General features: G+C 43.6%; 1 protein-coding gene across 2 annotated transcripts in view; it reads left to right on the forward strand.

Moving 5' to 3' along the window:
- The window catches only part of GAS7 (growth arrest specific 7), a 106,932-nt gene that overhangs the window by 76,216 nt on the left and 15,348 nt on the right, over positions 1-15,368 (forward strand). For both annotated transcript variants that reach the window (XM_051798049.1, XM_051798050.1), the window contains 4 exons: positions 2,519-2,634; positions 7,810-7,884; positions 11,097-11,175; positions 14,030-14,158. In XM_051798049.1, the coding sequence (XP_051654009.1) occupies positions 2,519-2,634; positions 7,810-7,884; positions 11,097-11,175; positions 14,030-14,158 (399 nt within the window). The remainder of the gene's footprint in view (positions 1-2,518; positions 2,635-7,809; positions 7,885-11,096; positions 11,176-14,029; positions 14,159-15,368) is intronic.

Raw genomic sequence — 15,368 nt, forward strand, 5'->3', positions numbered from 1 at the left:
GATGCCAGTGAAGATCTTGTGGAAACCATCTGACCAGTCTTGAGATGTGGGCGATCATCAGAGAAGTGTTCAGAAAGGCAAGCACATCTGTCAGGAGATGGATTGGGTCAGGAAACGGGGAGGATATAGGACAAACCACACATCTCAAAATACCTCAGGCAGAAGGGTTGTGCATCAGGAAGGGGATGGAATCACAGAATCTCAGAATGGTTTGGATTGGTAGGGACTGTAAAGCTTGTCTAGTTCCAAACCTCTGCCATGGCCAGGGTCACCTTCCACTAGACCAGGTTGCTCCAAGCCCCATCCAACCTGGCCTTGGACACTTCCAGGGATGGGGCAGCCACAACTTCTCTGGGCAACCTGTACCAGGACCTCACCACCCTCGCAGGGAAGAATTTCTTCCCGATATCTGATCTAACCCTGCCCTCTGTCAGTTTGAAGCCATTCTTCTTTGTCCTGTCACTCCAGGCCCTTGTCCAAAGTCTCTCTCCAGCTCTCTTAGGACCCCTTTGGGCACTGGAAGGAACTGTAATGTCTCCCTGGAACCTTCTGTTCTCCAGGCTGAACACCTCAAACTCTCCCAGCCTGTCTCCATAGTAGAGGTTCTCCAGCCCTGTGACCGACTTAGTGGCCTCCTCCGGGCTCACTCCACCAGATCCATAGGTCCATGGGATAGCAAGGTGGCTGACAGGGAATATTATTTCAGTGTTTCCCAGAGCACAAGAGCTACGGATACACAAGGAAGCAGGGGATGTCCCTTCTAAAACAAGGAGATAGTTACAAACTGTATTTTGAATTCTAAAACTCCCTCCCATGGGATATTCTGGAGGTCAGATAAGAAATGAGGTTTTTAAAGGATGAGGTTTGTGAAGGACAGGCCTATTTGTAACTTGAGTAGTTTTAAGACAGCCTGCAGCATGAGAAGTCTTCAGTGTCTGGTTCTGAGTGTGCCCTCTCATGCTCAGCTCTGCTTTCAGGTTCCTAAATCAGATTAAAATGATGCAATAATCCTTGGAGTGTGGAGCTGATAGAAAAAGGCTTCTACTGGAAAACTTTTCTTCTACTGGAAAATATTTTTTTGGGGTGGGAAGAATACTACAAATAAACAAATATTACAAAAGAAGTCAACAATGAAGATTTTAGGAATTCCTTGTATGTTTTCTGTTTTAAGTTATTGAAACGTTTCCGTCTTAAAAAAAAAGTGTCAGTGTTGGATGCTCAGCAGCACGTCCTGTTGGGCTTCCCCAATGCTGGCGTGATGGCTGATATCAGGGACTTGCTACAATACACTGTCATACTTGCAAATGGTCACATTATCACAAAACTTCCTCGGTTCCTTCCAATCTTCTAATCCCAGTGAACCCTAAATCATTAATGGCATACAGACTGATTTTATGCATGTGTCTTACAGAAGTCCCTCTCTTTCTTGGTTGCCTTTATTAGGGCTCAGCCACTGCTTGGCTCTTTGGGTTGGTTAATCTCACTCTCAGTGAAACTCTACTTAAAGCTGCCTTTCTTCAGCAGACTTTTATCCTCCCATAACTCCACTCCCAGGACTTTCCTCTGCTTTGGCCTTGTCATCCATGGTATGCCCACAGCTCGCCCTCCTTGTTCCATCAGCTCCACTCCTCCTGCTGTCTCAGCTGGCTGGTCACCAGTGGGGCGTCCTACCAGTCTCAAGCTTTGATTAGTGTGGCATTTTTCTCTAGGCAATTGTGCAGCACCTAAGGGATTGCAGCAAAACTGTAGTACTTAGGGAAATGTTCTCTGAGAATTTGTTTGTTGGGAAGGGGGTAGGAAATGAAATACTGAAATATGAACATAGAGAGGAGAGAGAAAAGAGGCAGCAGAGAGAAAACTCTGTTGGTCCTTGTAGCAACACTGAAGTCAGTGGAGCAAAGGGTCTGCTGGGCTGTGTAGGAAACAAATGGTGAAGGATGGGGTGTATGATGCTAATCTATGGGACAAGTTGCTGGTTTACCCTGTTCTACAGCAGATCCATGCAGACTGGCTGTATTTTTCTGAGTACAAATCAGGGTCGAACTTGGCAGTCGTTAAAGGTCATTTAGGGCTGCGTTCCCCCTGGAAGGAGCAGCAGTGTCCCCCCTCTGCCCCAGCAGTTCCCCTGTGCTGGCTCCAAGATCCCTTCTTTTTGCAAACTGAGCCCTCGGGGCTGACACTTGCCCAGTGACATTACCAGCTATGAAGGGTCATGGGCAGAAAGGACATCAGTGCTACTGCTTTGACCCCCACATCATTTTATGCTAGCTAAAAATAACTGTAAACTTCCCTGTTTAAATTAAAAAAAAAAAAAAAAAAAGAAAGAAAAGGAATCGGAGGAGGGGGAAAGAGAAAGTGTTGGGCTACTCCTTTCAGAGGGACTGAGGTGCTGTGGCCATCAGCTGGTCTCATAGGAGGGTTCCTCAGGCCCCACTGCTGGGCAGCTGCTGCTGGGAACCACGTCTTTCTGGGTTTAGTCCCCATAGCTTTTTGTTGAACCTCCTTTTATTTCTTTCAGGCAGATAAGAAGGACTCACAAGGGAACAATACTGTGTCAGGATTTGAAATTCTTCTTCAAAAGCAACTTAAAGGGAAACAAATGCAGAAAGAAATGGCAGAGTTTGTTCGAGAAAGGTAACTAGCACTTTGTTACCAAATATTTATGGCAATTGTTTTTTCCTGATTTAGATATTCCTTCAGTACATTAATGATATCTCTTGAACTGCATAAAAGGTATGCTACCAATTCTTAATGAACATTTAATACTTCTTTAATGTCTATCCACACTCTCCAGCCTTCCCCAGCTCTCACTTGTCTCTCCTGCTCTGTCTGTCTCAGTTGTATTGCACACAGGCTGTCTGTTTAGAGGGAACCGAGGTTTTAAACTGCAGCTTCAAGGAAAAAACATGAACATGGAAGAACCAGAGTGGTCATGATACTTAGAAGGGAAGTATTTTGTCTGAAAAATAGAGAAGCAATTTGTTCACGTGGAGCATAGACACAGTTTCCTAGAGGAAGATGTAAAAAGACATCACCTGGGACTTAAGCTAGTTGCAGAATCAGAATGGTTTGGGTTGGAAGGGACCTTCAAGATCATCTTGTTCCAGACCCCCTGCTCCTCTGGACAACCTGTGTCAGGGCCTCACCACCCTCACAGCCATGAATTTTTTTCTAACATCTAATCTAATCCTGCCCGCCCTTCTCCTGTCACTCCAGACCCTTGTCCAAAGACCCTCTCAAGCTCTCTTGGAGCCCCTTTAGGCACTGGAAGGGACTCTAAGGTGTTCCTGAAGCCTTCGCTTTTCCAGTCTGTCTCTCAGCCTGTCTCCTGAGCAGAGGTGCTCCAGCCCTGTGATCAACTTAGTGGCCTCCTCTGGACTCACTAAAACAGATCCACTTAGATTGAACCCACAGTCATAAAGACAGATGTTGCTACCAGAAGATGCTGGAGTGCTGTTCATGGGCTGTTGCTCTGCTGACATGGGAATTGCACTGAACACCAAACAAGCATAGATGCTCAGTTCAAAGACGTACAGCAGGTGATGTGACATCATTACTCATAAATATAGTCACTGTTATTTGAAATGGTTTGTCATTTGTTCAAGCCAGTGTAAGTCATCCTGAGAATGACTTTTCAAAACCTGAGAACACTCCATAGGGAACAAACAGTGTTTGCTCTCTGGAGGAGGGCATTGACGCTGATGGATGTTCTCTCCTGGATGCAGTTGCACCAGTGGAAGGAGCTGCTGTCCTCTGTTATTGTCTCTCTGTTGACACTTGGTGCTGAGTTGTCTGCTGCTGCAGACATGGTGTGATTGTGCTGATGAGAATAAACACTGATGCAAGAACAGAACTAGGCCACAAAACAGACCCCTCTATTGGCGTTTGGTGTGCAGTTCGATTGGGAAGAACTTGCACATAGTTGCTTCATTTGTGGTTTGTTTTCTTTCTCCCTCATGTCTTTTTTTTCATACTAGGGATATGGCAGCAGTGGGAAAATGGAAAGTAGCACGGGCAATAAAGGTGGTCACATACACGGCTGAGCATTCATGTGTGGTTTCTGCAGCCTTTGGCGTAAGACAGTCCGAAAGACAGTTACCTCTGTAATCCATGAGAAGGTGTGACCAGAGGTAGAAGAAAGAACTACCTGGCACATTAAAAATGCAATTGAGAAATAGGCTTGCTAAGGGAGAAGATGAGAAGGCAAGCAGAATTATGATAGCTGCGGCCAGGGAAAATAGGGGGAAAGCTGCTCCAAAGAAAGTAATATATAATGAAATTTGACAGAAATAAAAGCAAAGTGCATTCAAGAGGAAGGAAAGTTGGTGTAAAATTAGAGAGAGCAAGGAGAGTAGCCCTGACTCTGGGGAGGGGCATGTCTTGTGTCCTTGGCAGACATGTTAGAGAGGAGAAACAGAAAAGATTCGCTATGTGCTGGAAACAAAGAAGGTTTGGAATTGAGTGTGAAGAGGGTCTAGATGGGAGTTATAGAAAGATGAATATATTTTTCATCTGTTTGAAACAAAGGACCAGGATTGTTCTATGTGGAAAAGGAGGAGGATGCTGTTGAGCTGGAGAGGTTAGACATGGAAATAGAGCTCAGACCATCTGTATCTCCAGCTAAGAGGGCAGAACTATTGATAAGATTTTCATGATGACCACCAGGTGCCTTGGGGAATACAAGACCCACATTTAAACTAGGGGTTTTCCTGACCAGAAAAATTCTCTTCATCTGTACAATCAACCTGCTGGAGATCAGATTCAGCCAGCTAATAAAAACAGCCCTTCAATGGGAAACTGGAATACGAGTTGATAACCAGATTTCTTCATCAAATATACAACAAGAGGCAAGGTAACTGAAATTTAGTTTATCAAATAGATGCTTTACAGGAGCTTCTTGTAAATAGCAATCATAAACTGAGCCATTATATGTTCATTCAGTTCTTGTTGACAAAGTTAGGGTTATAATACAGACTTTGAATTTTAATGACAGACCTCAAGAAAGAGAGGAAAGTAATTAATAAATTGACTGAACTAAAAGATCAAGAGTGTGGGTATGAAAGAAGGAAAGAATTACTTAAATCTAAAGTGAAAATAAGGTCCAGTATTTGCATGCAAGGAAGCACTCCAAAACAGCCAAGAAAATCTGCAGACTGCCCTGAGAAGCACCAGTCTCTCCAAGTATAAGAAGTAGTGGTTTTATTAGCAAAGAGGGTTTTAGGCTTTGGCCACTGTCTTAGGCTTTTGGCCACTCACTTTTAATTATGCTGTGCTATGTTTAGAAAGTGCAAAATCAATAGCAGATTATTTAGCTTCTGCCATGTTCAGCAGATACTTGTATACATCTTTCACTGTTTGTCTGCAACAATTTGTGGAATACTTCTGCAGGCTATGCACTACAGGAAAAGTAATTATACTTCTGTTGTCTGAAAATTTCATTGTTCCCTTCTAATCTGGAGAAATAGTGTAAAAAGACTTATCATCACGGTCTTCCCACAGCGGCAGTTGTGTAGCTGTCTGTCATATATCCTCTACCACCTTTTCTCCCTGTTCCCCCTGTTGTCTTAATTTATTTAGTTTCTTCTTGCATGGCAGTCACGTCAGATCATCTTTGCCTCCCTTTATAGTTCTCTCATTTTTCTTTATCCATTATAACATGGCATGACTAAAATTGTTTGAGTGGGGGAAAAACAAAGCACTTTATTTAAAAAAAAAAAGCATAAGAGAACAGGAAATAAACATCCAAATAGCAACTAGAACTAATAAAGTAAGAACAGTATGGATCAAAATGCATTTATAACCTGTAACGATTCTGACTATACAGGGAGTGCAATTCTGAAGGTTTTCAAACAAGTTAGTGGAAACAAGAACTTGGAGCTTTTTTGGTGGGAAGGTGGGATAACTGCCAAACAGCCACATGAGTTTCTGGAGGTGGGCTCACAGGACTCAGGAGTCATGGCATGTTGGTGTTTCACAGTCACCACAATCCAGAGTTTGCAGAGTATTTATATTGGGCACGGCCAAGGGGCAGATTTTTTTTTCCCCTCTTTGAGGTTTATCATGGTTTTTAGCCTCTTCTGGCCGCAGATGGTGACAGGACTCCAGGCTGGGGTAGGATAATTTATGTCTTATAATTGGGGCTCTTAAGCAATAGACAATTCACCTTTTTATTGTTATTTTTTATTGTTCTTTCTCCTTGCCAGGCAGTCTACCCTTTTAGTAGTGCAATCCACTTGCAGTGCAAGTAACACTTGAAATCCCTAGAAAAACTTGAAGCCTAGGCCAAGGCCGGGACCAGTGAGGAGCATATTTAGAGTGTGTCAGGTGAAATGTGTCTGAATAAAGCTCTTTCCATAGGTCCTAACCAAGCGTAGCCTTGGGTACTAGACAGTTTGTTGGTCTTGTTAGAGCAGGCATGGGGAGCTGGTTGGTTTTGTCCTCATGGGAGGGAGAAGAAGAGGACCCCCAGCTCCTGAGTAAGGTCTGTAGTTGTACTGTGCCATACCAAGCTCAGTATCATCTTGGGCCTCAGCCAGCTGCATCCCCCAGAGTGCCTGCCCAATCAACTGCTTTGTTGTGGAGCTGGCTGGCAGCTGCAGGACACATACCTGCTCCCTCTCCTGAACGTCTGTGAGTGGCACTTTCACTCCCACACTATCCACCAGAATACTTCAGCAGCCCACAATATCAGATCCCTCTTAGGTATCTCGGGGGACCCCTTTTATCTCAAATGTGCTCCACAAAAGAGCACTTGCTCAACTAGTTACTGCAAACAGACATGCCAAAAATATCTCACCTCCTGACTTCTCACTGGACAGAAATGGATTTCAAACCAGGTTTTGCCCCTGTTTGTACATAATTGGCATATAATCAGGAGTTGTTCCACCTAGGGGCCACACAGCTCTCTCAAAATGCTATATTAAGCAAGCTGGGTCAAAAACCAGTGAACAGACAAATGTTTGCTTTGCCTGGGAGCATGTGTGCCTTGCAACTGTTTCACTGGAAGAAGAACTCAGAGGAGATGAACATGGTTTCAGACACGATGCACATCATCTCTGGACCAGCAGCTGCTCTTTTCACCCTGCTGGGCCATCAGCACATACCCTTGTCCCCACACTCCACAACTGCACTCATTCTCTCTGCAACCACTCCCACAGTGGTTGTGTGTCAATACCTTTCCTCTTCTGCACCCTTGCCACTGGCGAGCTCAGGTCCTGTTCCTGGTGTGGTGCCTCTGAGTGAGTGGAGACAAGGACAGGGCAGTGAGTGGAATGAATGAGGGGAAGGGGCTGTACCACCACGTGCTGATGACAGAAGACCCTGCCACATCTTCTCCAGCTGTGTCACCTGTAACAGAGCAGGAAGCATTTTGTGTCCCTAAGAAAGGCGCAATCCAGCACCCCAAACCTCATTTGGATTTTTCCTGGATCACTGCATTCCTTCATCTTTTCTTCAAGGATGTGCAGCCTCACGTTTCACAGCAGACTGAACCACATGCTTCTGGTTCTGCAGACAGTCCATGTTCCACAGCAGAAACACTCTGTCCTTGTTATTTGCTCTCCAGAACTGTAGCTGCTTATTCTAATTTTATCGCACATGCTGTCCTGCATATAGCCCTGCTCCTGCCACTGCATTTTAGCATATGGAGGAGAGAAGACAGCTACCAAGCCCTGGAGACTGAAAGAAAAATTCCTATGGCAAAATCTGTTAAAATGCAGAGAATTTCTTCAAATTATGTGTGTGGGTTTCTGCCTTAAAGCTTACTTACTTCTGTCTTTTTATTTTCTCTCTGTGTGTATGTGAGTGTAGGATAAAGATTGAGGAGGAATATGCTAAGAACCTGTCCAAACTGTCTCAGAATTCCTTGGCTGCTCAGGAAGAAGGGTAAGTGTGTCTCTGTGACTTTCACAGAAGATGAATTTTAACATAAAAGGCATTTCTCCCACGCAGGTACATATAATTTCCCCCAGCTCTCTCACCGAGTAGAGGTTTATTTAGATTAGCACCCCGGATGTGTTGGGGAAGGGGGAATTGTTTCAGAATTGGTTTTATTATTTCGAGTTGTTAATGATAAATTTTTTAGGAGTATATGTATGAAACATTGCATTTCCAATCGTATTTATGCTGTCCTTGTAGCCAGGACTAGGTCCTTTCAGGACTGGCGTGTATACATGCTAAATTACTTAGAAAATGGAAGAATATGTAGAATACATATACTGCTGAGAGTAGATCTGTAAGGTCAATGCCAGTACAATCAAGCAGCACAGACAGAGGAAGGACAGAAAGTCTCTTCTCATTGGAGGTCTGACCCTTCAAGAAAAGCAGCAGATTGTCCCTTATTTACAACACTTATTTTCACACTTTGGAAGTTCTTAAGAAGGTATTAGACAATGCAATTCAGCCTAGATTGCAGTTCTCAGTAATAATGAAAAGACACTTCTGAAGGATCAGAGACTGTTAGCTCTGTCTGTTCCAACACAAACCCTCTAAGCATTGAAAGCCAAGGCTGGAAATTAGTGTCCTCACCATAGCTTTGACACAGTGTGTTTCTGCTGGCACTGAAGCTCCACAAGGTGTTTCCTCAGCTTCCAGGATACAAGGACAGAAATTGCTGAAGGCTAACTAGACTATTACTGCTCTAAGCACCTACAGTGACAATGGTTTCCGTCCTTCTTTCCCCTTAGGGGTGGATGCTCACTTGATCCAAGCAAAGCTAAAACCACTTTCTTCCACATCTTCCTCTTACTTTCTCCTAGCACTAATAGGAGAAGAAGGGAATGCCTGAAAAAATTAAGGGGAAGGAAACTAGGTGAGAATAGATGAAAAGAGAGCAAATGAGGACCAAATCATAAGAAATGTTGAAGTAGGGAATTGGAGAGGACACCGTGCAGAGTGCAGGGTGCTGAGAGCACTGTCCAGTGGTGCTCTGCCCGGAGGGGTTGTAAGGTGATAGAATGGAAGGAGGTTGTGCTGAAATTTCTCCTCCTGGCCAAACTGGCTAGGGCCAGGAAGAGGCTAGTGAGAAGATTGTGGGAATTGATGAGGCCCAGGAAATGGAAAAGTTCCACTTAAAAAATTGAGGGAGGGAGGTCAGCCAACAGGAGGATTTGAAGGAACCAAAAGTGAGACTGCAGCCTTGTATACTCAGTAAACATTCACCAAAGTCTTCTCATTCACAAGAAGGTATGAGTCGGGGGACCCCATGCACTGCTCTGTGCAAGCAGCAGTTACCACTGCTGGTTTCACACTTCACTGAGCATTTTCCAGCTTTTCTGTGCAGCAGTCTGTGGAACTGACACAAAGTATGGGCTGTCCCTCCCGGGTCATCTGCCCTCCTCTGATGATAAGCAGACTCTCCATCATGTATGTGTGATGGGTGACTAGATGGGACCCATTGGTGGTACTGGGATGGTTCTGTCTGGGTTGCTGTGAGCACAGTGCACAGGAGGTGATACAATCCATGGTCATTGAAGTCACTGGAGCTGGACAGGAGATGTAGAAGACGCTCATCAGGCTGAAATACCACCTTTTCTTAAATAGATCAGATAAAATGGTTATTGTCAGTGATAACTGGGCACTGGGAGGAGATCTCAGGGTGGGTCTAGGGGAAATGTTGGGAGCACTTCTGTAGGTGAATCTAAGTTGTTTAGCTGATGAACACCATACTTGAGAACTCAACTCCTTGGAGGAATTTCAGAGATGACAGACCATTATTTTGAAATTGCACATGACAGGCAATTTTTCAGGCTATCAGGAAGGGTCAGATATCATTGTTGTTGAAAGGGGTGTGGGGAGGAGATAAAAGGAGCCAGGAATTGTAGATCACTCAGCTTTATTTAACCTTTGCAAAGTGGTAGAATAAACCGTCAGACTTCCTAGAAGCACTTATTGGAAAACTAAGGTGATGAGCAGTTGTCGTAGATGCATACAGAACAATGCCAAACCAACCTAAATTCCTTCAGTGATGGAATAAAAGAGTAACTCAAGCATCACAGCCCTTAATTTAGTGTAAATTTTTGCAGTGGGAGATTCTTGTAGGCAGACGAGAAATGGTGGCCTAAATAAAGTCTAGTAAAAAAAACTAGGTAAGAAATATCCACTATTTACAAAAAGTAAAGTAGAGAAAGTAGCTATGGGCTGAGATCAAATAAGGTTTGTCCCAAGTCCAGGGGTTTTTTTCAATGTTTTTGTTAATGAATGGCCTATGGTGGAATAAATAATGGCTTGACTATAATCAGGGATGAGACAAAGCTAGGAGGGTTAGTATGTATAGTTCGAAGAAAAGATTGCAACTCAGAATTGTTTTGTTAAACTGGAGTAAATAACTGGAAAAAAAAATAATGCATTTTAATGAGGATAAAGCACCAGGTTTTATACTTTTACAGGATGTGAAAGATACAGTTACATAACAGTTTGTGGGAGAAGGGTCTGACTATAGTGAATCACAAGCTTATTCATCAACAACTTCATGCTGTTGTCTAAAAAAAGCAATCATATTGAGATATGTAGAAGAAAGAGTGTCTGATACAAAATAATCTGTCACCAGTTTAGCAACCGGAAGACCTGTACTGGAAGACAGTGCAGTTTTGGTAATGATGCTTTAAGAGGAGTCTAGGCTGTTGTAGAGGGTTTGGAGGAGTGTACCTCAGCTGCCATCATCTCGGAAATAATCTGTCCAAAAGAAAAAGACAATTCAGAAATTTTCGAATACTGAAAAGCTTCTCTGAGGAGGAGTAGAATAATCTGTTCATCAAAAGTAGAGTGTAAAGTAGAAGAGGCAATGGACAAACGGCGTTGGTGAAAACTTTGTTATGGTAAGGATAAGATACTGAAGGATCTTGCTTGTGGAGCCTGTGGCATCTCTGTAACTGGAGATCGTTATGAACAGTGTTTTCAAAAATCTGCTACATACAGTGCCAATACAGTTCTGCCTTGGTCACAAGGGTTGGTTGTCTTCTCAGGTTTCTGTTATCCCTTTTCCATGATTTTGCTCAGCAAGACATAGTACGAAGCATTGTACCAGATCTGTCTGACAGATCTCATGGGAAGGATGGGTAAGAGAAAGGGCATTGATTGCTGTCCCTCTGTTCTTCCAGCACACTGGGAGAGGCTTGGGCTCAGCTCAAGAAGAGTCTAGCTGATGAAGCAGAAGTTCATCTCAAATTTTCTTCTAAGGTAAGTAGTTCTTTCTTTTCCAAAGACTTTTGCCCTGAATTGATATGGATCTCCCTTCAGTATATGTAGTGGGGGAAATACATTTGCATATGCATACACCATGCATATGGTACAAATTTAGAAGAATTAATAAGTTGGTGAACACTCTTACTGAAACTGTCTATTATTGCTCCCCAAATTAGTGTATTTAATCTATCTGATGAGAAAATTAGAACACATCTAACCTTAATTTTTCATAAAAAAAGGAGAAAATCTGATTCTAAAGGTTGTTCACCGGAGCTCTAAGTTCTCTAAGAGAACCAGAACTCTGACTTCTTTGTATCGTTAGCCTTTCTGAAAAGCACACTGGGAATGTCATGTTATTTTTGGGTTTTCTCTCAAGTGATGCCCAAGGAGATTTCTTTTACAAATTATGGTATTTATCTGGGTTTTTTCCATCACATGTGACACACTCTTGATTCCTGTTACATTATGTTAACCTCTGTGGGTGGTCAAGTTCAATACAGTGGCAGATATCTCAGCACAACAGCCATGTTCTGGAGGAAAATTATAGCTCTGCACTGTTCATAAGTGATTCTGCAGAGGTTACTCAGGCAACTAACTACTGCCTTGGTAACCTGCTGCTGTGCCTCAAACTTCGACATCAGGGCTGTAATTAGTGAAGTACTTTTTGCTCCCCATTGTCCTCCTGTATTGTTTTCCAAGAGGAAGAAATGCACCCTGGTGTGGTGTTTACATGTGGGCAGGCCATGTAGAGGAGCTCTTTCATTATTTTACTTTTGTTTAAGCCTTGCACAGAAACTCCAATAGCATCCTGTAAACCCTCCCCACTGTTTGTGTGCAAAAAACATGTGGATGTGGCACGTGGTTTAGTGTTGGACCTGGCAGTGCTGGGTTAGTGGTTGGTCTTGATGATCTTGGAGGTTTTGTCCAACCTTAACAATCCTATGATTCTATATTCCCATACCTGTTTGGGAGTTCCTAGCTTTGGCTTCCTTTTATTAACATAATATGTTTTTAAACATATTGATTTTTGGTATTACTTTCAGAGGAGCTATTCTTAGAAGCAGTAATTCTGTTTCGCATTGATAGTCGACCAAACCCAGTCAGTGCTGGCACAAGCAGGCAGTGCAATGCAGAGCACACCGAGAGTATTCAGACACAAACACCAACCTTGAAGACACTGAACAGCCTCTGTGACAGTCCTTCATACCACTGCTACATGGAGAGTCAGGAACAGAACAGAGAAGGTGACAGCACTCTCACAGTACTTGGAACATAAAATATTATTGCACTACTGCTACCTTTACAGCCTGGCATGCCAGCTATAAATACAGGCACACGAGGAGACCTTCAAGAAGGCTGTCATGGCAATGACCACTTCAGGTCTTTATTTTTTTGCCTGGGGCCATGCTGATGATACTGTCAGAAAAACCTTGTCCAGAATTTTCTAGTCCAGCACTCCCAGTCAGAGCAGGACTATCACCCACAGTGGATCAAGTCAGCTACATCTCTGTCTACCTGAGATTTGAGTATCTCTAAGGACAGAGATTTCATAATCTCTCTGGTCAGCCTTCTCCAGTGCCCAGTCACCATTCTGGTGATGTTTTTGGGGTTTTTTTAAATTGTATTCTTCCTGCACGTCTCAAAGCTCAATTTTCTGTTGTGACTTTGCCTGGCCCTATGAAGAAGAATTTGGCTCAGTAACCCTTGTATCTGACCTTCAGATAGCTGTAGACCATATTAGATCACCAAGGTGCCAGTCTTCATCTGCCTAAACAGACTCCACTTGTTTAACCTTTCTAGAATGTGTGCTGTAGTGTCTTGGCTGACTTTGTAGCCTCCGTCCAATAAAAGACTGTACTGAACTGTGACAGGAGATGAAATGTCTGAATCCCTCCAGAGCACGTTTTCTGGCTGTCAAAACTGTGTATCAGAAGGCCAAAGAGGAACATGATGCAAACTCTGTCAGAGCTGGGTATTACTGGCTGTCAAGATAAGTCATGTGTCTGGTCTTGATGCAGTTCATTGCAGTGGTTTCTTGCCACTGCTTAAAAAGCTTCAACTAAATAATCAGGCTTTTCTGTAGGCTCCCTTATACTTGACAGAAATAAATAAAATGTGGCCTTCTTGGATCTCACTTCGCCATACGAGAAATGCAGATGTGGCACCGCTGCCCATGGACTTGCCTCACTGCAGCCAGGGTTAGTGGCTTTAGTTTGGGTACATTGGGTTTTTTAAAGCAAGTTATATCAGTTAGGCCAGAATCGAAGCACCTAAAGCAGTGCTCTGGATATTGCCTGTTGTTTGATGTTCTGTGTAAAAAGAGAGAATCTATTGGAGAGGGGGCAAGACAAAATTTCTGTCCTTTTGCTCCCTTCAGTTAATATTCCCTTAACAGAGGTCTCCTAAAAAGGGATGAGTTTTGTAGTAGCTTAATTCAGAGCACTCTTGGGGAAGAGGAGTGTTACTGTCTGTCATTGCCTTTAGCTGCAGAGTGTGTATTGTTTCCTCTTTGTCTTGAGCTCTGCTCAGCAGAAGGAAATGGCCTCAAGTTGTACCAGGGGAGGTTAAGATTAGATATTAGGGAAAAAAAAATTCACAGAAAGGGTTTTAAAGCATTGCAACAGGCTGCCCAGGGCAGTGGTGGAGTCACTGTCCCTGGAAGTTTTCAAAAATCATGTGGATATGGCACTTGAGGATATGGTTTAGGGGTGAACATGGTCGTTCATAGTTGGACTTGATGATCTTGAAGGTATTTTCCAACCTTAACAATTCTGTGATTCTGTGAAGAGCCAGGACTTACTGCCCAGCTCCTCATTACTGCAGTTTCTTCCTTTATTTTCATTACCAGCTTCAAAGTGAGGTAGAGAAACCCCTGCTCAACTTCAGAGAGAACTTTAAGAAAGACATGAAGAAGTGTGATCACCACATTGCAGACTTACGGAAGCACCTGTCCAGCCGCTACACAGCAGTTGAAAAGGTGGGAACAGGGAACAAACTGGAGGGTTTCTGAGATACTGCTGGTTTGGGCAGAAAAGTAGCTGCCCGTGAAAAGTTTCTGTTCTGCCACAAAGAACCACAGCTGTTCCTGCTGAGGGCTTTCTGCTGTTAGCTGTGCTTTGCTGGGCCCCAGACGTAGTTCACTGCTTAGCTGAGATCTGGGAAATGGGGGGCTACAGCAGGGCTACCATCTTACTGCTGAACTGGCTTTTTGTTTCATCCTCCCCTTTCCAATTTGGGACGATATATTTCTAATACATTTGATGCAAATACTTCTTGTTTGTGTACATCTGGAAGTCACATCTACTGCCCTCGAAATTTAAAATACCTTGCCTTAGAATGGCAGCAGTCAGGCAAAATGCTCACCTGGCTCGACATCCTCTCATGCGGTGGCTAAAAGCAGATGGCTGGTGAAGGCAGCTCGAACCCTGCCCAGCAAATCACAAATCCTTCACAGGAAACATCCTCACCCAGAAAATCCAAACAGCAGCAGCACACAGTAATAGGCTGCGTAATGTAGCAACATGAACCAGGAGGTGGCTGAGGTTGTGGTGTAGGGAGTTTGACCCACAAAAGATCTCAGCAGCAGCTGGCAGGAATTGGGATGCTTCTGCCTCGGCTGCCAAATTGTATCCTCATGTGGTTTGCTCTTGGGTGTAAGTTGGAAAGGAACATACCATTCTCAGTCAAACCAAAGGTTGCTTGTGCTTTCATTAAAGATCAGCAGGAGTTCGCCCAGGGACAGAATTGTTGCAGGATACACAAGGTCATTGGGCTGTGTGTATGCAGGGAAGACATTTTTCTGTGAAACAGTAAGTTCTTCACACTCATATGTGCAAAGAAACTCAGTAGTGACACTGGGAAGAGTGAATTAGAGTAGCCTTGAGGAGAAAGAATTAGAGCAGGGAGGAGCCATGCCTGCAGTGCGTGAGAAGAGCTCAGCCCCTCACCAATTGCTGTCCTGCAGCTCCCTCTCCCTGCAGAACTGCAAATGGAAAAAAACCCAGTAATGCCTTAAGAGGCTTGTAATGTTTAACAGCCTGAAGAACTTTTAAGTAAGGTAATTCAAGTAATCAGTTGTAACTAGACCTCAGGGTCTTGATTTCTACAGCATGAACTGTTGGCCTGAACCTGAATAAGTTTTTCTAAATAAGTTCCTATTGTTAGAGGTTCTGATAGATGTATAATGA

Source organism: Manacus candei, unplaced genomic scaffold (assembly GCF_025592945.1).
Source record: "Manacus candei isolate 608988 ecotype Guabito, Panama unplaced genomic scaffold, ASM2559294v1 h1tg000047l, whole genome shotgun sequence".
Lineage (NCBI taxonomy): Eukaryota > Metazoa > Chordata > Aves > Passeriformes > Pipridae > Manacus > Manacus candei.